The sequence below is a fragment of the Halichoeres trimaculatus genome, unplaced genomic scaffold (genome assembly GCF_033239565.1).
Source record: "Halichoeres trimaculatus isolate MK-OKI-2021-1 unplaced genomic scaffold, fHalTri1.1 fHalTri1_scaffold_12, whole genome shotgun sequence".
Lineage (NCBI taxonomy): Eukaryota > Metazoa > Chordata > Actinopteri > Labriformes > Labridae > Halichoeres > Halichoeres trimaculatus.
The window spans coordinates 24,975,662-25,000,552 of record NW_027437190.1 but is presented as its reverse complement, the minus strand read 5'-3'; the positions used below and the strand labels follow the sequence as shown (position 1 = coordinate 25,000,552).

Below are 24,891 nucleotides of genomic sequence, written 5' to 3'. Positions count from 1 at the left end.
GCCTGGGTGAGCAAAAGGACACTGACATAAGCTGTATCAGTAAAAATAAAGATGAAAGTGTTAGCATTTCATGCTGGCTTGCAGCAAACAATCCCTGACACTGTTTGACGGACTGGATGTCTTCTCCTGTGCAGCTCCAGTGAACAGCTAATCAATCAAAGGTCACAGTGAATGAAGCAGAAAATGTTGACTTGCTTCATATTACATATCTCACTGGGATGTTTCGACGCTCTCAAACAACATGTCAACACTTCTTTCACATCCTGTTGTTGACAAACTTCTACAGAAAAACCCAACCTCAAGGAGAAGCTCACATTGTAAACACTACCGGCCTGGTAACCCGCGGAGACAAATGACGCAGTAAGAATTTGATAACAGGAGCAGCATAATTCTCTCATTTACACTTGGCACAAACCGCATCACATACTTGATACGCTCATCAGCAAAAAGGGTCATAAGACTTTGGACATGTAATACTGCTTGTTAAGCATTTCATTTTCAGTTGTATCAGTTTTTATGGATTGTTTGGAGCTTTCGTATTTTAGAACTACTTTGTGCGCACTTCCTGAAAAACACGGGTGAAACCACGCCCACCTGCCGTTATACATAAATACCGAGCAAACTTTCATTTCACATTTGGAACTTCACGGGACCAAGAAGCATTTTGTCCTAAAACTGTAGAGCTTCACAGTCATGAAGGTCATACTCCTTGTCGCGGTGGTCGCCCTGATTCATGGCAGCCATGGTAAATATGTATTATTTTTATGGGCTTTTATGCAGTCTCCAAAACATTTAATTTTAATGCTGCTCAGTTATGAGCTATTGGTTTAATATTCAAGTCTGGTTCTGCTCTTTTTTTTCTCCAAAAATGTATTCATGCTGTTGCAGTCTGAGTTTTGAGAGTGTGTATTTGTGTGTGTGTGTGTGTGTGTGTGTGTGTGTGTGTGTGTGTGTGTGTGTGTGTATGTGTGTGTGTGTGTGCGCACATTTGTCTGCTCTCCTGTTTGTCTCTGAGTTTTTCTGTCCTCCAGAGAAAAGGTTTTACTTTCGAGTCCGTCACACTGATGGGTTTCCCCACGAGATTCAGTCTAAATCAGGAAATGATGTGTGAATTATCAAGGGACTGTTGAGGAGGACAATTTAATATTTGATCATGCCAACTGTATGCAGAGACATGTTTACACAAAATCCACCTTTTGACCATGAAAAAAATATTGTATATGTTTGTGTTTGTCATTGTGTCTTGCTGATGGTGACAGGAACAAACAAACAAACAAGCTGTGTCTGTTATCACACTGTGGGTAATGTGGAAGAACCTGTTTTGGTCATGTGGTCACTGTGAGTGAGATTGGCAGTTTTCCAGTGAAAGCCCGAAACAAATGTCAGGAAAAGGGAGAGGTTGTGTTGAATGTTTTGCCCAGAACTGCAGCTTGATCCTCTCAGTTCAGGTCATCACACTTTTTACTTCTGGACCCTGCTGCCTTTTCATGCTGTGATCAATAACCTGCATCTCTAATCTCTGTCCACATGTAGCCACTTTGCTCATTAAAGGGCCGACTGAGCCGGTCCTGGAGGGAGTGAGGATCACGCTGGAGTGTCTGTACACAGACTCTGAACAGAACATCAGCCAGGTCCACTTTGAGGTTTTCTCCAAGGTGAGCCACCATGGGAGCAAACAGGTAGTTGGGTAGGAGAGGAAGTGAAAGGAATAGGAGCTTAGGATGTCATGGTGGGATATTTTGGGCTTTCTTGCGACACTGCAGTGTTTCATATATTCTGATTGTAACTTCTGGGGTTCTTAAAATATGAATGGTGATTATTCATAGGGACTTAAAAGAGAGTTATCATGGCTGGGAAAAGATAAACCATGCTATAATTTCCCTTTTCCAATCAGCTTGTACTCCACATAAGGAAACAAGTTTCTCGTTACTTGTCATAACATTTTAAGGCTGAGACAATATTTACATAGCGAAGTCAGCTGCTCTATGTAAATATCACACCAAAGAGCTCATTGCTGGGTTGTTCACACAATGGAAACTAACACATGTAACTGAATCATCCAGATTGTTCTGAAAGTATAAATTCCTACATTCATTTACAATGACTATCTTTCTTCTTTCTTTCTGTTTTGTTCTTCCTGTCTTTCTCTTTTCAGTACATGCAGTCCTGGCGTACTGTCTGGGAGCGATCCTGGTGCTACTATTCAATGCAAGTGGAGCAAACTGCAGACAGCCTTGTCCTGTCCATCCCCCATGCAGGAAGGTACTACGAGGGGCTCTACCGCTGTGTCTCTGACGCCGAAAATGCGACTGTGCAAGACAAAATCTCCCTGCCGCTGGCCTTCAAAGTGCATTGTGAGTTTCTGGGTTGATATGGGATGGGAGCTGTGTCAGAGCTGTCTGCTGAAAGTCTGTGGAACAATGGCTCTGTGACACTGTTTCCCTTTTTGTGACAAATAAAGAAATCTCAGATTTTTCATGCAGTCTGTGCCCTGCAGAGCCGGGAGAAAGTTCTGCAAGGATATGACACTATCTAGGCTTACATGTGACTTGGGAATAAGATATCCAGCCTCTGAGTTTTACTTTCCAATGATAACATTAGTATTAGAATGTGACTGACAAAAAAGAAAGCTTAAATGCCTCTGAATTTACGTTGGAAAATAATGTAGGTCAGCAAATTTAAGAGTGGCTCAGCTTGCTTTGAAATCTATAAATTATTCTGCTGCCTCTGATCAAACAATATTAACAACACTAGAGACAAAGATGAACAACTTCCTTGTATATTCTGGGTTGAAATAAACATTTAGCTACAATTGAAGGGGCACTTATCTATGCAAAGCAACTAAATTTTCCATGTATGTTTCTGTGTCAATTTCTAAAAGCAAACCTAGCTCAAAACAAAAAGTTTATTTCTTCTGTGTAAAAAATAAAACCTCTTGCACTTGAGTGAGTTGACCACAACCCACAGTTTGAGGACCACTGGTCGAGGTTATGAGACATAACAGAGATACCATAAAACTTGGCAATTTCTCTCCTATTTCCAGCCAGCAGGAGGTAAAGACAATCTTTCAGACTCTGTGTGGACACAGCTTTGTTCACAGTGAGGGAGAGAAAAACATATGAATAGTTAATACCACAAGATATATCGGTGCAGTGCAGCTGTACAACAAAACAAGTGCAAAAAGTACCAATTCTGTGCGCACACTGTGATAGCTGTGATAGCTTGACTACAGTTATTTCATTTTTTTCCTCGACCAAACAAAGACGCTTCATCCTGGTGCGGCTCGGGCTTGGAACTATCATTGCAGGATACACAGTTGAATGAAACAGCATCCGTGGCGTAGCAAGTTAGATTATCAGTGTCCTCTATCTTCTCAGTGGCCATCAAATCGACCGCGATGCTGTTTGATAGGCTCCTCAGCCTCATGGGGGGAATCAATAAGTGGCAGAGATTAGAATGGACTAAAGGACTGAAGGAGACAGAGAGGGAGAGAGGAGCCAGGAGGAGCTGGATGGACGTGGGCCATCTATTGAGATGGAAGAGAAAATGAGCCATTATTCACAACACTGCCTCTCTAAAGACTCCGATAAGATGAAGCCTATTATCATTATTATTGATCGCTCGGTACAGTCTGTACCACTGGGAGGCATTACACCAAGCCTTATACACTCAAATGTACTCAAAGGTCTGGATGTTTACCAGCTGCTGCTGCTGCAAACATATGTTCAGTCACCCAGAACTCTCCAAGAGGTTGTGTCACTGTACATTAATTTCCAACTTCATTAATGCGACATCATGCTTCATATTTCCTGCTGTTTTTCTTTTTTTTTTTTTCAAGACATGGGGGAGCTTTCACTGTCCAGGGAAGGCTTCAGCAGCTACTTGGGGATGCCAGAGGAGCTGAAGGTGCGACTCGGAGATGACGTGGTGGTGCAGTGCTCTGCCAGCTCGTCCGAGGAGCCAAAGTACTTCTGGAATAAAGATGTGAGAAAGCCTTGGGAATGTGCACACGGTGGCAGTGTCCTCATTATGTTCTGGAAACTTGTCATCCTCTCTGCTTCTTTCATGTGACCTCCTTAGTTTTTTATGTCTTTCTCAAGTCTCTCCAGGTCACTACTTTGTTCAAGCATTCTCTTAATTTTTTGTCCTTTGCTTCTGACTTTCCTAAACCACTTTTTCCCTCACCCGTCATCTTTTCATCCCTGCTTCTGAAGAAGTGCTCTGTATGTAAGTGACCAGTTGGCCAAGGCCCACCGCTCACCAGGGGATTGCAGCTCACCCACTTACAAAGGATTAATAGTTTAATGAGGTTTAGACAAGAGACAGTCAACCTGAAAACAATTATGCGGATAGATTTTTAATGATTTATTCAGTGTTTGGTTAACCAGTATTGAATTATTCAGCTAAGCTCGTCGCTGAGCTGAGATCATTCGCCCGGGGGAAATTAAGACGTCTCAATGTAAAACGCAATAGTGCCAAGAGGCATGTAGTAGAAGAAGAGGAAGAAGAAGGGAGATATAGTGTACCCTTGTGGTGAGAAAAGGGTATTACATGCTGCGAGTGTTCTGCCACCATCAGTAGCAGGTGTAATGAAGCTAAAGTATGTGACTATGAAGATATCTTGGGAACAGGCTGGTGTAATTGCAAAGTTTGCTCTTTTGTTATTCTTCCTGATAAGTGGTCTCAGGGTTAATGTGCTTGCGAAAGGGTCGCTGCTAATCCGGGCTATGAATTGGCTTACAAATTCAAATCCAATTCAGAGGAAATTTTACACTGTTAATACTGTTTGTCCTCTGCATGATCATATAGAGCTTATAGATTTTTGTCATAATTTGTCAAATATAGAGCACTGTCCCTGCGATAAAGGACTGTTATGAACGCCAGGCTGAGTGACAGAGCCATCACCACATGGAGATGGAACCATCAAACTGTCGATCTGTTTATGCTCGATTTGCATAAGTCACAAAACGATTGGAAAAAATGAAATGAGACATTCAAGGAGATGATGAGATGGGATGGAATGATTGTCTACCTGTGAGTGTGAGCCCACTGTATGTATGACAGGAATAGATATGTGGCAGAAAGTGGCATCAGAACGTCCCACTTTGACAGACAGCCGCCGCGGGCACATTGGCCCCTGGGTAATGACAGCAGGACAGAGGCAGAAACGGGCCACTGCATTGGGTGCCAGTGGATTTGCATACAAAATGCTGCTTTGGCCAGACCTGGCCTTTATGGGAAATCCTCTTAATTCAGATCCATTCAAATTGAAATGGACTTTCTTGGCAGGAGCTGCAGCTCCCAGGAGCCAAATCATTTGCATGGTGTAATGTCTTTTTTTTTCTCTTTTTTGTTACCCTGTCCTTCACGTTCATTTGTTTTCCAATCCTTGTGTTTGGCCTATTATTTGTTTCCTCCCATGTCGGGCTCTATCTCGTAATAGTGCTGCTATTTTTGTGTCAACAATTCATCGTGCTCCCTTGCCATCTCATTACGTGTTGTGTTAACAGTGTGTTGTTGCGGCGTCATTCTTTTCGGATGATGGTGTTCTCTGGGTTATTGACTTGTGCCGATGTGTGTTCATTCGTTTGGGATTACTGCTCAGGTAAATACACTTCATTTGGGACTTTAGGGACTGTTCTCTGAGGACTGCAAACAAGCAGATATTTTTGTCTTTCTGTTTGTGTCCCACTGCTATCGAAAGTCTTCATTTTTCCCCCTGTTTCGTTCATTTTAACTTTCTTATATGTCCCTCTGTCCTTCTTCGGTTATCAGCCAAAATAACACTCTCTATTTTCTTTGTCTTGTCTTTTACACTAATCATATCCTACAGTCTGTCTGTTTCAGCTCTGTTTCTCTACTTTTTTCTTCTCGCATCATTTATTCTCCATCCCTCCTGTAGTCTCAGCTCAGCACAATTTTGAATTGTAGGGGTTTGTCGATAGTTTTAGGCTGTAAACAGTATGGACGATAAAATACTCTTTTACTTTCCATCCCAGTCAGCTCACTCTCCTGTGCTCTTCTGTACTGATTGATTAGTACATTCAGAGGGGGAGAGGCAGTGGATGTTAATTTAAATTTAATTGTGCAAATTTGTCCATTGGTTCGTCTTGGCCAAACTACACCTTAACCATATCTAATACTTGTTCATTATGTTCAAACACCAGTAGCAATAGCGTGAGCATCCAAGTAGAAGAACACCACATGAAAAAAAAAGTTAATGTCAAAGTTTGCTCACTTTCTCAGGTGTCACTAAACCCTAATTTTAAATTAAGTGCATTTTTATGTTTGTTTGTCTCCATTTGTCCCTTCAAGGGCGATGACTGGATCCTCCCCTCCTCCAAGCTGACGCTGAAGAAGGTGAGCGCGATGGATGGGGGACAGTACACCTGCATGGCCGAGCATCCGTCCGTGGACTCACTCAGCAAGAGCCGCACCATCAGCATCACTGTGCTGCCTGGTAAGAGGAAGCTATAGATCTACCTGGAAATGACTTGTTTAATGAGTGTAAAGCAGTAATTCTTCATTCTTCCTCTGAAAGTGGCAATTATTTGTCACTTCTGAGACTCTCCACTGTAATCATCCCCTAAGCAAAACCAGTAAATGTTATGTGAAACTTCCTCTTCAGAAACTCAAGTGTGGCCAAAGAGGTCAGGTGTTATGGTGCATCAATGTGAACACAGTGTTCCTAAGTCTGTCGCCAAAACTCCTCACCTTCTTCTGAAAGCAGCCCAGGGCTGATTTTTCTTTATCTGCAAAAAGAAATGACAAAGACAGTGGTATAAAGACTGATGTAGAAATAATGAGAGAGGAGAGACATTTAAGAAAATATCTCGCACACAAAGGTGACAACAATGGTGCGAGCGAAATCAAATGTAAAATGTCAAATGATAATAGGTAGGATGATCCCAGAGGACATGATACATTTTAAATAGCAGGAATAAATGGCAATGACAAAACTGCACCAACTTTAAAGGGTAAGAGGATAATTATCAGATATCAAAGAAGCAATGCTTTTACCTGACCTTAGAGTTTTCCTCCTTTGTTATAAATATCAAGTCAAGCATAAGTGCACTCTAGAGCACAGACACTCCGACTTTAAGGAAGTTAGAAATATTTGTTCAGCATTAGAGGAAGACATTTGCAAAATTGGATGCTCTGCTTTTATATTTAATCAAAATTGCACTTGTAGAGTGATGCCTGCTAGCTAGTTCAGGCCGCCTGAGCTGCATGATTTTCACATTTGCAATGTATCATCCTCACAGACTCCCAATTAGGAAGTTTGCACAGACAGGAAACTTTCAGTGTCTGCCTCTGCTTTGCCAACACCACCTTCAACCTGCACTAGAACAGTTGCTGAAACTCTCAGCTCCATCACCTCCCACCTGCAGCATCCGTCTGCAGGCTCAAAATATAGGGGTTTAAGATTTGAGCTCATCGTTCTTCAATTTCTGCATGTAAAGTTCATCTGTGGGGAGATATTTGGCTCACTTAGCACAAAGAATAGAATAGAATAGAATAGAATAAAATATAATATAATATAATATAATATAATAGAATAGAATAGAATAGGATATTTTTTATTGATCCCCTATGGGGAATTTTTTTTTTCTGATTTTGCAAAACAAAAATTTGAACAGGATGATGTTTGTTGATAGACTGGAATTACAGTATTAAACTTTTATAAGTTTTTGTATCCCCAAGGGACTCCTTTGTAATTAAAAGATGAGCCATGATACATGATATATATAGTAAGTGATGGGCAGCAGTTATTTATTTATATGCATATATTTTTATTGCAAGCTTTGTTTAGTTGCAGTGACCATCATTTTTGGTGACTGACAAACTGTCTTATTCCTCCTGAAACGTGAAGACTGTATTCAAGTGGACGACTAATTTCATTACATCATTATAGCTAATCCAATTTACAGCACTTCATCTGTCTTCATCATCTTTATCAGTGACCTGTGAGATGACTGCACTGTGTGAATGCACCGCTGTTTTAAAACACCGTCCTCTCAAGCGGTCAGATTCATAAGCCTTGTGATTTCAATCATTGAAATTGTGCAAGCTCTAAAAATGCAATTAAGCCAATGCACGTTATTTATTATGGTAGAGCTATCTTATTACTGCTGCAATTGACTCATTGGTCACCGCGCTCTACAATGTCTCCAGGATTTCCTCAGGAGCATATGTACTAATTAAAAAGCAAATAATTTCTAGATGCTGGGATAATGTTTGCTCATGCTTGAAGGTATGGTGAGCAAATGTTGCATGTTACTGCTGCTGCTTTGAAGTTTTGAAAAACAATAAGAGAACAAACCTTCAGCAAACAGTTTTAGTTTAAACCTGTGAGATTCAAGCTGCTAAGAAATCCTCTTTACATATGGAATGACTGAATATATAAACAAACAGGTGATTTTTGCTGCCTAAAGAATCCTCTTAGCTTTATTTCTGAAGGTGTTTACTTCTGACTCCAAAAAGAAAAAATGCCTTCGGTAATGAGATAACCAGGCAGTTTCCAAAATAGCAAAAGGGAAAGTTCTCAAAAGATTCGTGCTGTGTCCAGCAGCAGACCTCTCTAAGCTCCAGACGGACTCACACTCTTTTCTTGCACAAACAAACAGGATGTTGTCTATCGAAGGTTTGCCTGCAGGCAGAGAGCTCAGAGTTTTGCTGATCTCAGAGTCTGTATGATGCATGTTTCCCTTCATGTCTGACTGATCCATCCCACAGAGGATGCCCCCTGGTATGCATCCAGTAATGGTCGGCTCGTGTTGATGACCTCAGCAGCCGCTGTGTCTCTCCTCGTGCTCATCCTCTCCATGAGTGTGTTCCTGTGCCGCAGAGCCAAGCAGGTCAAGTCCAGCAAGGGACCAATGTAAGACCCAAATGATTGTTTGTGTCTGCAATATTTCACAACAGCAGGTCAATTTTCTCCCCATGTGTGATTTTCGTATTGAATCATATACAGAATCTGACGTATAAGCTGCTTCTGGATGTGTGTGAGCCTGTGTGATTGTTTGATTTCTTCATGGTGCTTTACCCACACTCACCTTCCTATTTCCTTTAACTCAGTTAACTGCAGTTTGACTTTATGTAACGGATATGGTTATTGCTGCAATATTTCATTCTGTCTCATGTGATAGAACCAAGGCCATTTCAGCTACAGTGTGAAAATTTAGCTGTGCACTCTTCTGCACACTTCACATTGTGTGTGTATGTGTGGTTTATATGGTGAATGTTCATGCAGAAAGCCATTTCGCTCATGTGCAGAGTAGCACTTGTATGCTTTTATCTGTTAAGGGGTGTTTTTGAACAGAATACTAATGTATATCTCTATAGGTCTGACCTACTTGACCCTCATCCTTGATCTTTTTCATGCTCCTTCCTCTCCCTTGTGTCCCTCATACTTTCTTTGTGTGAAAGCTTCAGTTAATGGCACAGCATTAATGCAGCAATGGTATGGTGAGCAAAAAAGGCAGCAGCAATGATAAGAGCATTAGTAGAAATCCTATTTAACATGTTGCTGACAGTATGTTAATGTGAGCCATGACCCTTTGCAGACTCGCCGATTAACTTCTTTTCCATATAGACCAGAAAGGGAAAAAAATAATCAAAAGGCATATTTTCCATAACGGCTGGCTTCATACATGATTATTGTCTGTGCGGTGGAGAAGAAAAAGTTCAATCCTCCCACATGTGGCTCTTTGTGTGCTGCAAAGTGTATAAAATCATGTGTGAAAAAGGAGAGTAGAGAAGAGAAAAATGCACGTTCGTATTATCAGCCAGGAGTGGGTCCATTGCTCAGGTCTATTCCATAATTTCCTCGCTTATAGTTTTCTAGTGCCCAGGTCGATATACAGATAATCATGCTCCTCTATCTTTCCTTCTCCCCCTCTCTTGCAGTGATGACCGCTCTCAGAAGAAACCCATCTACAAAACCAGTGTGGAGTCCCTTCCCTCCATCTCTGGAGACAAACAACCCCTGGTGTAGCTGCACAGGCAGGTGGAGAAGAAGATGGAGTGGGTGGCCTGAAAGTGAGGGATGACATAAGGGGGGGTACTAAAAGGGGGAGGAGAAAATGTGTGGGTGGTCACATTGGAAAAGGAGACTAGGAGGTAAAAAAAAAAAATCAAAGAGGGATATTTTGAGGCTTTAGAGGGTGGAAAATCTAAATCAGAAACAAGCAGGGTGTAAAAAGCCTGAAGGGCAAATGATTGCTTCAGAGAAACAGACGCTGCTTTGCTTGTGGGTGTTTTGTGTCTTGGACAAAACAAAAAGGTGGCCAATTTCCCTCTATTCATTTAGTAGCACAGCAAATGGGCTGTTTTCTTAGCATAATGATGTGGTATCATGTAAGGACTTCACACGCAGTTTTCTCCTTTCTGAATCAAAAAATATAATTAGTTCGCTTTTTATTATGAATAAGCACGATGGGTGATTAAAATTAATGTTTTTTGAGTGTTTGTTTTTGTTTTAACCTTTTTCTAATGAGAAGTATCATCTCAAAGCGTCTGTGTGAAGGTGTTGATTATCTCTTTTTTTTTTACTGTGACAGCTCTCAAGCACTTTGCACTTCAATATTTAACTAACTGTACTTTGAATTTGATATTAAAAGGCTTTCTTAAAACTGTCTTACTGTCCTCCTGTGCGTCATTGATTTTTGCAGCATTTCAGAGATACAAAAAAGGCTGGGAAGTATTGACAATGTGGTAAAAGACTGACATGCATGCTCGCTTGGCCGCACATCTTCTCGATCCAATGCCATCTCAGGCTTGCATCAGCTTGTTTACCAACCTTTCCCTTCAGTCTGTAAGACCTCACTCTGAGGCAATGACCTTTACTCAAAGTACTGTGCCTGCACAGTGTTTTTCCCCATCTGCCTCCAAGCACTAAACCCATTCTCAGTCAGTTCAGGTTGCGAACACATATATGAACGAAAAACTCAAACTCACACAGCCATGCAACCTTGAAACTTTACCAATCCGTTAAAAGTGTAGGCAGGGTGAAACTCTGCCAGCTCTGTTCCAGTATAAAGCAGACCTAGTTTACCCCAATCCCCCCCAAAATACTCATCATAGACTACATCTTCATCTTTTTAATTTTCTCCTCTGTTGCCTTGTAACCCTGAACGCCGTGCCACAGCAACCACCACTTATTACCATAACCGTGCTCGTAATGCAGAGAATTTCATTACGCTTGTCTGTTGAAGTTATGTTGGATTTTATGTGGTTTTATTATCCGTGTGTGTGGTTGACCGTAGGCCGTCGTTAATAATGGGCGAAGCGGCAGTTTAACAATGACACTCCATTAACGGGTGCATGCGCCACAGAGCACAGCCAGGATAATGTTATTAAACTGATTATTCAAACCCCCTCTGTACAGTTGCTTCTGCTGCAGCCATTTTTTGTTGAGTTTTTTACAGACTGTGTATTTCTTCTCCAACTCCACAAACTTCTGCTTACTTTATGTCTGAGGTCAAGCTCTGGAAGTGAAGGAGAATACAACCAAACTAGAAAGACTTTTAAAAAATTGTTTCAGTCTGTGGGAAAAAAAAAAAAAGCTGTAAATTTAAAATGCCCTCTGGTATGTGAAATACCAGTGAGCATTGCTTTGTTTTGGCCTTTAAACTGGTCATGACTGAATAGCTGTGACTTCTCTGGTGGGATTTGGTCCTGGGGCCTTAACCGGTTGGCCAGAAAAGACAAGATTATGTTTCAGGTTTTTCTCATAGAGGAGCTGTCCCTGAGGTACAAAGCTGTGGTCGGGAGGGGGAGAAGTGTGGTTTACAGTGACATCCTGACCTTGATAGTGGCTCATGGATAAACCACCGGACATCAGCTCGAGGCGATGTAGACGCTGTGCAGGGAATACAAAACAGCTGAAAAGTTCTGTCTGGTGCAGACAGGGTCCTAACAATAGACTGTATAAATAATGGACGTAGCTACTGACCTCACATATTGATTTGTCCTTTTGAAGCCTCCAGTCACCATGTTGGTTTCTTGAAGCTAGATGTGACAGCATTTGGATGAAAGGCTGGGGTACTGGAGAAAAATGAGAAGTTCACAAACATGATCAAAGTTTCAGAGTTTCTAGTCCAATGGTGTTTGCTTGCTCATTAGCTTTTTAACTATAAGAGTGAGATTCTACTTGGTGGCAGGTGACCGCTCTTTGTTCATTTTGACTTAGAAAGACGCTAAAAGCTTGTAGAACCCTGTGGACTCACGGCTCATGGTTTGTGAATCATGTGGATCAGCTACCTTCAATTGATAAATAAACATATAATTCAATTAATGAACAAAAAATAGCTGAAAATGTATCTCCAACATACTTTGGGCAGCAACAAAACTTGACTAAAATGTACTGGCCTTAAACACATTAAGCATAAGAAAAATCAATCTATGACAAGCTAGATATGTTAAGTAGCAAGAAGCTAGGTCTACAGTGCACATACAACTGTTGATAACATATCAATGAAGTTGGTAGGCTCTCACTCACTGTGAAAAACAATATAGCACAGAAGTCTTCGACAGCGTAACATGAACAGTCAACTATAACTTTCCAACAACACTTAGATATGTTAAATAACAGCATCAATGAGTGACACCTAGCATTAAGCTTGCAGCATCCATTTGCTCAAAATAACCTTGTCTTTAAGTATGAATAACTTTAAACATTGATCTTGTTCAAAACAAATAAGCTATCTTTTCTTCTGTAACTAGAGGAACTGGCTTAAGAGCCAAAGATCTTTTTATACAAGGCTGTGAGCATGGTGAATTCTGCTCTGAACTTAGGTATTTAAATGTGGGGGCTAATGGGAGTCAGTCTCAGGCGGCTGCAAGAGAGGCTGCAGATTTTGGCACTTCAGCATTGGCCTCGTTTCTTACATCTGGAGGTTGAGGCTAGATCCTAATGGGACAAGGAATCAGATCTGTGACATTTAACTTTGGTGACTCCTTCCTCATGTCACCAGTTAGTCCGGTAAGAAACTGTCCTGGTAACCCTAAATAGACCACCCTGCTTTTGAAAGGAGCTGTGCTAAACATGACACCTCATTGAATAACGCACCAAAACACCAGGCATTTGTGACTGTTTGCCATCGCCCGCTGCTGTTCTCGTCATGGTCACTTGGTTTCGTATGTGCTTCCTGCATATGTTGTGTCAAATGGCTGAAAATGAAGGAGTGGAGTTCGTTGGAGAAGCAGGTGTTTTCCCCTCATTACTTCCTGACAATGCCCCATCTGGTGCAGGGAAGCTGCTGCCATCGACTCCCTGCCAACCAAGGGGAACAAACACTCGCAGAGGGGCTGACAGGGAAAAATGGGATGGGATTGGAATTGGGGATGGAGTGGGGTAGATACTTTCCTCGCCAAAACAACAAGGTTAAAAAGTTATGTTGGGGAAATGAAATCACAGAGCAGAGGGAGCCCGAAGCTGAGAATTTATGATTGCTCACAGATCCTCAAGTCGAGGTCAGATATGAGTTCAAAGAGAACTTTCTGGAAGGACTTTAAGTCAAGGGCAGAAATATTAATATTAATGTTATTAGACTGCTTTGATGCTTTACTGCCTGTTTGAACTTTTCTAAATGTTTGAGCCAAACTGGCCAAACTGTCCAGGGGATTTGTGACAGATGAGAGAGAAGCCAAACTAGATTTGAAACCCATGACTTGCTATCCCTAAAGCTACCTGAGGGGGGAGCCAAAGACACAGTTACAAAAAGATGCCTTCAAGCCCTGGGTACTTCAAGCCTATAGTACTAGATTAGGGGAGGGTAAAAAAGAGATGTGGAAAGAGAAACAATTTTCATAATGGAGCAGCGCTCTCTGACTGGAAAACACAATTATGGGCAAACTGTGTCCACAGCATGAGGGTAAAGTTAAAGAGCCCCTTTAGCAAGACCTAATAGGCCCTGACTACAGATGAGCAGAGACACTGGCTCGTCCAGTGCACAAGTTTTTGTTCCAGGCCATTACCATCATTGTGAACGGCGATTTAATAGAATACATTCTGGTTTTTCTCTCTGCTCTCCTTGATGAGTCCTATATGCATATTTTGGAGATAATGGGGCCACTTCAGTGACATAAGTTCCCTTATCCCCAAAACCCAGAGACGACTGCACATGTTCTGGTGTGTCAATGGGTCTGAAATAATAATAATAAAAAAAAAGGAGGGAGGCTTTCAGAGTAAAAAGGTTATTGCCCAATATCGGTCTTCAAGTGGGCGAAAAGTGAGTCCAAGTGATCCCCAGCATTTAGATGAAGCATATGAATCATGCAATTTCCAAGTAACTTCAGAATCAAACAACTGCAAGATTTCTCGCTTTACGTATAATACACGTCTGTTTCAGTTTGTGATCTTAATCATTGTGCCACACTTCCTTCAGGTCCGGCTGCTGAATATAGAGTAAATAGGTAACTTGCGTTTAGAAATTAATGCTGGTTATCCATCATGTTTTGCGCGAATTGACTCCAATTAATAGGAAGGTGCAGCCGTTCCTCCCTCTCCTGTTCTCCTCTTGTGAAGCCTTTTTCTTCTCAAAGCCCAGCCCCCCTTTCGCATCCACACACCCCTCCACCTGCTCCTGCTCTCTGCCATTGGTCAGAAGCACACACAGACCCGCCCCATTGGGAAGCTTTTTTAAAATATATTTACAATGTAAAGTCACCAAGAAAAACCGGCCAAGCCATCATTTTCACGCATTCCCAGGGAGGGAAAGTAGGTGTGCGTGAGAGGAAGTAATACTATGTAAAGACCAGCTTTTACGCACTGAGCGCTGATCAAATACACACTCGTTGACCGACGCACGCGCGCACTCACACACACACACACACACAGCCTGACATAACTACACAGACGCTGAAGGCGCAGTCGGAGAGTGAACCTGCGGGTTCATGTCACTCTGATTTCTCCAAGGAAGAGGAATACTGAGGAGCAAGATCAGTGGCGGAATATCAGCGACAGAGATGGCTCTCGCGACCGTGTGGAACTACTGCGTCCCTCTCGCCATCATCACAGTCGCCTGCTTGGTGCGCACCGGTAAGGCAGCAAGAAAGTGTTTGTGTGTGATGTGAATTAGAAGAGTGTGAAGCTTGCCTCGGTGTGTGCAAGTTTGTCTAAGTCCTAAGAAGAGGCTGGTGTATGCTTGGAGTCTTGTGTGAGCTGTCAAATAGAGAAAGGTGGAACAGGAGCCCTACGCGGGACAAAAGCACGTGCAGAAAACGCCAGTTTACAATCATGCTGCGGACCACTGTTAGCATTCACCACTGGGTAATTAAAATCAAAGCCATTTTCGCTTGTCTTGGCTACATCCGCTTTGCTACGTGAGTGTGTGGCATTGTATTGGCCACTTCTCGTAACTGTCAAGCAGGAAAGACCCCAGAATCACCTCAAGATGAAAGTGAAAGGCTTAGGTTTCTCACTTTTTACTTACGCAGAAATTTCCCTGAAATGATCCTATGCTCTGTTGACCCTCTTGCGTCACACCACTTTGATTGTCCTCTGTGGACAGACTCTGATTTGGATTAATGGTATCATAGCTACTGTGTGAGTCCCAGGAGCCTGTGCGCACACACAGCCATGCATGCAGAGAGCGACTCCGCGTGAATATTCTGACAGCCACATGAGAGCTCATAACAAATGCCCGCAGTGGACCAGACGTGTGATACACAGAGCGGCAGCAGACCCAGCTGTGGTGTGTGTCACTGATTTTCTATTCTGCTACAGTGCGAGGGACTGAAAGGACCTTTGAGACCTCACCTTATCAGATACAATAACATCTAACAATCTATTACAAAGCCTTTTACTGGCACCTGCACTGCCTTTGTCGCTATTAATCTCCCCTACTGGTACATCCCAGCTTGGGATAGTCCTGCTATGATCCCATATGGGCACAGTATATTTTATGGTCACTACCTTAATAACAAGTGCATCTGCTGCAGGAATAAGTAATTGGATTGAGCTCAATATTGACTCCAAGCATCTTGAGCCTTGTGGTATTCTGATCCATCTGCTTGGACCTGTGATAAAACACGCTCATAACAAACTTCATTAAATTCCACCTTAGTGAAGGATTTGTACCAGCAGGGAGAATGACCAGGAAGTGCACACAGATGTTGTTTTCACTGGTTTTTGCCTAGTGGATGTTGTCCTTTTATAGGCCTTTGTTTACCTTTTCCCGAGGCAGGGAAAGGGTTAAGTGCGAGGTCAGATATTGTCACAGTCAGACCTGTGCCCTGCTGTGCTATGCTGTGATGATGTCTCTTTCACATGGGGACATCCACATCTCTCCATAGTCATTTCTCCTTGCTGCACCAACGCTATCCTTACCATGGCCTGTGTATTGATTTTCTCCCTTGAGTGTATTCGTGTGTATCTGTTTGTATGTCTGCTGCTGGAAGAGTGGAGGCTTGATTTATATGCATAAGCGTGTAGGCGTTTGCATCAGTCTAACTAGAGTACTGTGTAAGAGGTTTCTGTGCGTGTGTCTGGATGCACGTTTATGAATCTGCTTATGTGTTGCATGTAAATTTGCGATACGTCTCTGTGTGTCTTTGTGTTTGTGTGCTGCTTACAGTGCCGGGTTTTGCCTCAGCTGCGGGCAAACCTCTGCTGGGGGCTGCTCACTGATCACTGTCATTAATCTAGCCACTGACAGGGGCCGGGAGAGACAGGGGGTCGGGGAGGCGGAGGGGTGTCACAGGCAGGGGGTGGATGAAGTAAGAAGGTAGAGAAGGATGTGAAAAGATGGGGTGTTTGTGAGTATACTGCACATGTGCAGACACTGTGCAAGAATTGAGAAATGTGTTTCTGATAAGAGATCAGCACGGTCCATAGAGAAAAATGGCTAAACAAATTCAGAAGAAAGGAAACAAGAGAAGGAGAAGGAGGAGGGGGATGGGGGATGGTGAATGGGGGTTGTTATGATGCCAGGATAGAGATGGACACATTGATTGGATGGATTGACAAAGTGAGTGGACGTATGGATTGACAGGATGCTGTGAAGACGGCAAGGCCGGGAGACTTAGTCCTCCTTTAAAAGATGGAAGAAAAGAGACAGAGGAATAGAAAGACAGAGAAAGCAAGAAAGGCAAAAAAAGAAGCGAGAGAAGAGTGGGAGAAGAAAGGCAGAAAGACTTCACAGTGTGTCTGACGGGCAAGCCTGAGGGACACACACTCACACGCACACACACACACACACACACACACACACACACACACACACACACACACACACACTCACTCACAATCACTCACACACCAAATCAGCAGTGTGTGTTTATGTGCTGAGTGCACGGCTTATGTGGGGGTGGCTGATCCAGAGCAGCTGTGGGCCAAACTTACACTCCACATACAGTTACAAATGCAGTCAACTCCACCTCCACCTTTTTGCCGAGCTTAATCGCTACCTCGCACACCTCCATCACTTCCCATGCCTCCACCCCCTCCCCCCTTTCCTCCTCCTATGCCTCCATTACCACCTGCCTTATCGCTGTGTGCATTAAATCACCTCCATTTGTTTATTCCAATGTGTGCAATGAGAGCCATCCGTTTGAGCTTGTTCCCCATCACGCTGTTTGGACCTTGGCTCGGGCTCTGGCGGTTGAAAAACGGCAGCAGTTGGACGCACTTGTGGGAGGAGATTTGAATACCAATTATGGCTGGTATACACACACACACACGCACACAAAGACACACACACACACACACAGACAGGGGCCATGCATAAATCAATGTCGCTGTGACTCACAGGAGGGAGGCCTGGCGTGTAAACACAAACATCAAGGGAAATGCTGCACACACAGAAAGTAAAATATGGACACATGCACACACTCACACACACCTTGTGTCTGTGTCCTGTGTAGTACATTAGACTTTCTTTTGAACTTAGGGATTGGATTGCTAATGCATGAGTTTGTCTGAGCCCAATTGCAGTTTTTGATGCTTGTCAGACACACTTTGCATCATGCCAGAGTTAAGATTGCCTTTTTACTTTCTTCCACTTTGCGCTGCGTTTGCTATTTCAGCGTCTTTCTTTGTTCTCTAATGTGTCGAGAAAGTCTTCCCCGCAAGCAAAGGTTTATCCTTTGATCCGAACCTTACAGGATAACTCGCTCCCAAAATAAAATAAACTTGTCGACAGTTTAATTAAAAAGAGCGAGACCTCCTTACCGTGCACTCTGCCCTGCCATCTGCTGGTTCTCGTCATAAAACAGAGCCCAGTGCACAATCACATCCCAGTGTTAATGTTCTATTTTTTGTGATTCCTTGTCTTTTGTAGGTCTAAATAATTGGACAACCTGAACTTGGCAGACAGCACTGGCATGCCCGTCAGCACAAGAGGAGTTGAAATGAGTCTTTTTTTTATAAATGCACTGCCTACTGCTGTCGTGCTGGGCCCTGTTTGATCAACTGATGCAGTCTTAAAGGGTCCTGACAGGGTGGCCTACTATCTCAGCTGAGCAACCGCCTCGGCATAAGCTCCATAAACAAATTGGACTGTGTCGCTTTTCCGCAAAGTGATGACTGAAAGAGTTACGGAGCTTAGTGCGGGCTGGATTTTATTTTCCCCTGGGCTTTTATGGGTCCATTACTCAGAAGCAGAAGATGTTCCCAGTCTCACCGTTTAGTGCAGGTGATGTATTTTACAGTAATTATCTTCCAATCTGCCTCCCGGTCTTCAATGCGATCCATAACTCCTTGTTTTGAGCTGCTTTTGTTTCCCACAATGATTGCATCTCCATAACCCCCTCCAGCCTTTCCAGACCAGGTCCAGAGAGGAATTTATTTCTACATCAGCTTGAATATAAAGAAATCAATCCTGACAAGTCCTCTTGTTTCCACTGCAAGGACACATCATTAGATTTGGCTTTTGCATATCCTTAATTTCATCTTGCATAAAGCAAGTTTGGTACAAATCAAACGCATACGTGATTCTAAGGGACACACACAGACACCAATTGGTAATTGAAGCCTTATATCTCATTTGACCATTTGTTTAATTGTCCATTAGTGAAACTTTCTGTCAATCTAATCAGACCAGCGCTAATGCAGAAACACTTTTTATAGCTGCCACCTCATCTCCTTCCCATTACTATTCCCCTGATGCTGCCGCTTGTGATTATCATAATGGTGATCTATGTCGTCCTTACGTGTCGCTCTCCCAGAACAACTGGCGTTTCCCCAACTTTGCAGTGAAAGTTTTTTAATGCTGCCTCCCATGCCAAGGACGTCGCCCCCATTTGTTGGCGTTCGAAGCCTGCCAATCAATCCAGCTCTTTTAACTCGGTCTGATTGGCTCTGTGCTAAAGAAAAACGCCCCTTGAGGGTGCAGCTTTTACATACTATGACCTGGTGTCCCCTGAGCCAGCAGCTTTTCCTCCCGCCACTGACCCCTCTCGCTGTATGTTTGTCTTTGGCGTGGGAAATCAGTAAACAGCAGTTCTCCTCTGCAGTGCTTCTTGGTAATACACAAAAGGCAGTTGCTATGTATTCTCCTGACAAGGTGAACTTATGTTCAGAGCCAGTCAAAGTTGAATCACAGCCTGGGAGCGGAGATGGAGGGAAAGACACGGGGGATTCTGCATCTGGAAATACAGCAGCGGCATGGGGTGAGCATTCCTCGCTATGGGTGACACAGTTACCATGACTGAGAGTAAACGTTTATACCTCCTGCTCGGCCCTGGGCTTGTTTAACAGCCCCCCCTTCTTTGCCGCTGTGACACCTGTCTCCACAGCTCCCGTAGGGCGCTGCGCTAACTTGGCCAGACAGCGGCCTCCGGTAACGCCGGTAACCACGGTGATTATCCCCACTCAGGCGCGGTGACGGAGCCCTCACTAGGCGTGATTGGGTGAGAGAAGCTGATTGAACTGAAAAGGGCAAGTGCCTAAAATTGAAGAGCTGGAAGCTGTGTTCTTTGCCGGTGCAAGAGGCTAATACACATGCTATCTGGATGACTTGATTCAGAGATAAAAGGAGCGAGAGGATGGCAGGTAATGAGGTGCTCATCCAGGGGTAAGGAGGATCAGCTAAGGACTTACACCCAGGTGAAAACTGTCAACGCCGGGCACGGAGGTCTCCAACAAGACCCCATTTCCATTTACCCTTGGGAGGTCTGAGTGTCCAGTGGAGGCTGGCTGATGAAGAGTGACCAGGCTTAGCCAGGGCACGAGGGACTGATGGGGTCAGTAAGAGAGAAGGAAAGAGAGGGGAGAAGGAGGTAGAGATGGCTGGCTGCACAGTGTATAAAGGAGTGAAGGAACGGAGCAAGGAGGGGGAGGCAAAGCGCCACGGGCATGCGTCACAGACCAGTGAAGCAGGGAGGAACGGAGCAGAGGAGAAAGTCAGGCAGAGAGGAGTCCAACAAACAAGTGAATGATTGCAGGATTTCAGCTCTGAAATAGGAGGTTGTAAAAAAAAAAAACAGGAGACAAGGAAAGGAGAGAGATTGCAACCCCCTACTGTGCCAAATGACAGATTTAGAAGCCCAAAAAGGAAGTAAGGACGCAAGAAAGGGTGAGATTAAGAAGGTGGGACCAATGCAGGAAAATACAGGGTGCTGGTGTGAGGAGAGAAGGAGGCTGAGGAGAAGGAGGAGGAGAAAAAAAGAGGAAGGAGGAGACAGGGAGACGGATGGTGATACACATAAAGACGGAGAGAGGGCAAGCACTGTGTAGGTGACCACACCAGAGAGAGACAAGGTGTCATGATCGATGAGGTCACAGTGTGCACACACATACTCACACACACACACTTGCGCATGCTGTACCTCCCGCTCCTACACACACTCTGTCAGATACAAGCAAACAAGTATTGAAATTGTTTCCCAGCAGCTCACGGCCAGTCCTCCCACTTCCAGAGATGCTGCCTCGCCTCCGAGAATTTAAACACCCACACACGCGCTGGGCTATTCATCTGTCTGCCATTTAGAATCCTTCTTCGTATCATCGCCATTAATAGGTTCGCTTTGATGAGATTGTCAGATGCTGAAAATTGCCAGTCAAAGCAGTGCGCTATCTGCTGGGAAATCAGATGGAGATTTTCAGAAGGCGGACACAACAATGCTTGAAGAGGTCTCAGATGAGTTTTCTATCTTAGAAAACTCTTAAAATGTCTCTCCCCACGAGTGGTGAATTCATTTGAGCTCTGACACGTCTGGCATAGATAAAGTGGTCGTGGCACACGCAGGGATTTCAGAAACCTTGTAAACAGTTGTTATCAGATGCTGTTAAGTCATACTAATGAATGTTTTGAAGGAGCATTTCAAGTTTGGAGAAAAAAGGGGAAGTTGGCTTTAAAAAGGATGCAGTAAACAAAGGATTATCATGGATTATCTTGGCAAATGTATCAGAAAACCACACATTCTGGCTTACTGTATGCACTTTGAAAACCAGATGCTATCTCTCAATGAAAGACAAGTGATAAAAGCAGCTGCCAATAGATCAAACTCAGATTGCCTCGTTTCTTTTTGGTCGTATGCCAATGGACTGTTGACACAGCCACTAAAAAAAACAAAATCCACTGCGGCTTTCAGGCTACTTCCCCAACGCACTCTCTCTGCCACACTTCTCTTTTGCTTCCTTCTGCTCTTTATCTCCTTTTCAGGCCCAAGACAAGAGCCTCAACATCAGGAGTAGTGAGCTTTGATCCACTTCATTAGCAGACCGTCAACAACCATTAATTATAGGCAATTAATTAGCAGCACATGAAAACAATCCTCGAAACGTTGGTTCGCTCTCCAAAGACCCCCAAGCGCTTGTAGGAAGGGAAGAGTGAGGGAGGAAGAGATGGACAAGGGGAAGAAAGGGGAAAAATGAAGGGAATAAGCCTGCAGTCATGCTTAATGTGCAGGGCCTGAGATTTACCGCTATGATTTGCTGGGCTCTTTTGAGATTCATAAGGTCATCAATTCATGCTCTGCTTTCAGCAGGGCTATACAAAAGTGAGGCTCTGCAGTCGTTCGCACTGAAGGGAAGAGAAAAGAAGAGAATGGTCGCCCAAATTGGATTGGTGCTGCGATTGTTTCTGCAGAGATTGTTACAGTTGGCAAGGCCACTTAAAAAGGGTCCGAGCGCCAAGCGACCTTGAGGAAAGCTCTAGCTGATTCTCCCCCAGGATTCATTTTCTCCTGGGTGGCTGAAGGGACGTTCAAGTGCATGGCTGCTGATTCACCTCATGGCCGTTAGCAGGTACACACCCTCTCCCATCACCTCTCAGAAAGTGAACTGGCAGATTGCAGCAGTGCTTCCACTCGTGTCTGCAGACGAGTCCCCATCTCCGTGTCCATCTGTCGCCAGAACAATGTTATCATAGACTACAGAGGTCTCTAGATTCTGGCCACTGGAGCAGCTGTACTGTCTGTGACACTGAAAGAGCCTGACACAGGCCTTGGGCTTTGGACACAGTTGCGAAGAAGTGGTGGTTCATAGCAACAGCCACCCGCTGAGCCGTCCTGTTAAACTGAGCGGTGGAGCAGCTTGCTGAGGCCAGTGGGGTTCTGGGGTTGGTATGAGAGACATTTTTAGCCTTTGTGGACTCTGTAGCCATGGACTGCAAGTAGTTTTTGTCTGCGATATAGATCCTTCAGAGTGGAAAGCCAGCAAAGAGAACTCCCAGCATGAAACTGTCGCCTCTTGACTGCATATACAGTTACAAACTCTATTGCTAGAGAAACTAATAAAAGAAAGCTGTGGGGGGACGTGCTTTTATTCTTGATTATTTCTCGCTTCCCCAAGGGCCAAGATGGCTGCCATCTGTACTCCACTTTATCACAGCAATCCTGTCCAAAGTCTCAGTCACTGAACTCCCAGTGAGGTTCAGAATGGCCCAGTGCATGATTCTACTCCTGTAACACATTTCTTTTATAGTCACTAGGTATTCCAAAAATAGGTATAGTAGAAAAAAATGTGTTCTTTTATTGACTTTTACACTGATTTTTATCTGAGTAGATATTTATAATGTGCTGCTCAATGCTGGATGGCCATACTAAATCCAGGATTTCATAATGAGAGATACACAAATGTTTGCGTAGTTCCTTGAGGTGTTTCCAGCCTCTCTGGCCAGCTCATTTCGTGAAATTCGCAGGTCTCAGCCTGATAGCTTAAATACACCGGATGCGTCTGCAGTGCGTCTGCGTTCCATTACAGCAAATGGTCACCTAGTGACTTTCAAAATAAAACAAACCGTGTCAAAATCAGTTCGTATTTAGTTTGACTAGGACAATGAACATACATAATGAGCGGACCAAGAGTCAACAGGTTTGAGGTTTTACAGCCTAACATGAATGAAGAGAGACTTATGAGGGATGCGTGGGAACTCCTCGGTCTCGCGACTCTAGCTGTCCAGCTGTCATGCAGCTTTTTGGACTGACCACACAGCCGGTGTGAGTTGACAAACGCAGTTAAGACGCAGCGTAATGGAGTCGCACTGCAGACGTCTCCAGTGTATTTCAGGCTTGAACCTGATGTTAAACTCTGTCACCTAATAAGGATGATGTCAAAGACAAACCTCCTTGTGCATGGTTGCATGTGAGCATTCTTGTGTTTGCAAAAAGAAGTGGTTGTTTTTTTCCCCAAAGACAAAAGCACCAGAAAATGGTACCAAGTTTCTTTTGGTATTTCGGACATCAGCCACAACATAGCTGTTTGTTCTCAGCACCTCACTGATGGCTAAAACAACTGTCTTGGAAAACTGCTGTGTAACCCCAAGTAAGCCCTCTTCCAGGTCTTAGATACAATAAAGACGGGTGCCATGTTTTAAACATGGATATAGAGCTGGATGTTTACACTAAATGCGTGCACATTTCAAACCCCTGAATATTCACATGTGCTAAAAACCACTGGATCTGTAAATGGGTCAAAACATGCTGTTCTAAAAGTAGCACAGGAACTTTATGAGACTTGCTTAAATGACAAGGTTATAGCATAAGGATCTCCTTAATGGTTCAGGAAACTTTGGAGGGATAGGCCTCAAATGCCAAAACCTGCCCATAGCTTTGCCCTCAACAGGCCTCCAATGGAATGGCCAATCACAGGGAAGGAGGTTTGTGGAATGCGGAGTCTTAAAAAGACAACAGCTAAAAAGAATACAGGGTTTCAGAGACAGAGGCTGAATTAAGGGTTTTCTAAAGCAACTGTGTTACAAAATTGGGATTGTTTTTAAGCTGTAAATCATGTCAAACATAATATCCTCTCTGTAAACACAGATAATGTCAGACAGGCTTTTTTTTGATTTCCATAATTCTGTCAATCAGGATTTGGTGTAGTGTGAAAGCACAAGACATGAACAATATGTGAGGGTTTATCTAATGTATCAAAAAATGTCACTCTGAGTTTTGCATTGCATGAGTGTGAACTTCATTGCATTTATCCATGATAATGTCAAGTCACTATAAAGCCAAAACCTTCTGATGTGTGCTCCGTAAGACAGGAAATTAAGTCTGCCAGCAGAGATGAAGGCTGGCGGAAGTAGGCGCGATTGTGCAGAATTGACCAGGAGTTAATTTCCCAACGTCATGAATTGATCAACTAAGATAGCGGAGGAGACTGTGTCGTTATCAGGTCTATCCTTCTCCTTTATTGTCGGGGTATATATATAAATATAAAGCATAATTAGACATTTTGCATTTGACTTTTAAAAGTTAACTAGCTGACAGAACAGTATCAACATTTGAAGAGAAATTTTCACTCCATAAGAAAACAGCTCTCTGCCTCAAACTACGTAGCACACAGTGCATGAATACTTGAATAACATTTTGTTACTGAGATCACACACAATTATTTCAGCGTTCTCATCATTTTTGTATCATAACCTTGAATAAATTCATCCCTATGAATTTTATTGTGAAAACTACCTTATCTGCCTGTTCTCACTGTTATAAATCAGACGT

At 43.4% G+C, this 24,891-nt stretch overlaps 2 protein-coding genes across 2 annotated transcripts in view; both read left to right on the top strand.

The window, feature by feature from the left end:
* Positions 1–587: 587 nt before the first annotated feature.
* LOC141800279 (cell surface glycoprotein MUC18) lies at positions 588–10,638 on the top strand. Its single transcript, XM_074682708.1, has 7 exons — positions 588–745; positions 1,534–1,655; positions 2,156–2,354; positions 3,839–3,984; positions 6,316–6,460; positions 8,737–8,881; positions 9,910–10,638. The coding sequence occupies exons 1-7, from the start codon at positions 694–696 to the stop codon at positions 9,995–9,997; spliced, it is 897 nt and encodes a 298-aa protein (XP_074538809.1). The 5' UTR covers positions 588–693; the 3' UTR covers positions 9,998–10,638.
* Positions 10,639–14,660: 4,022 nt separating this feature from the next.
* The window catches only part of cadm4 (cell adhesion molecule 4), a 194,681-nt gene continuing 184,450 nt past the window's right edge, over positions 14,661–24,891 (top strand). The window contains exon 1 of the mRNA XM_074682959.1: positions 14,661–15,043. Within this exon, the coding sequence (XP_074539060.1) occupies positions 14,971–15,043 (73 nt within the window). The 5' untranslated portion in view covers positions 14,661–14,970. The remainder of the gene's footprint in view (positions 15,044–24,891) is intronic.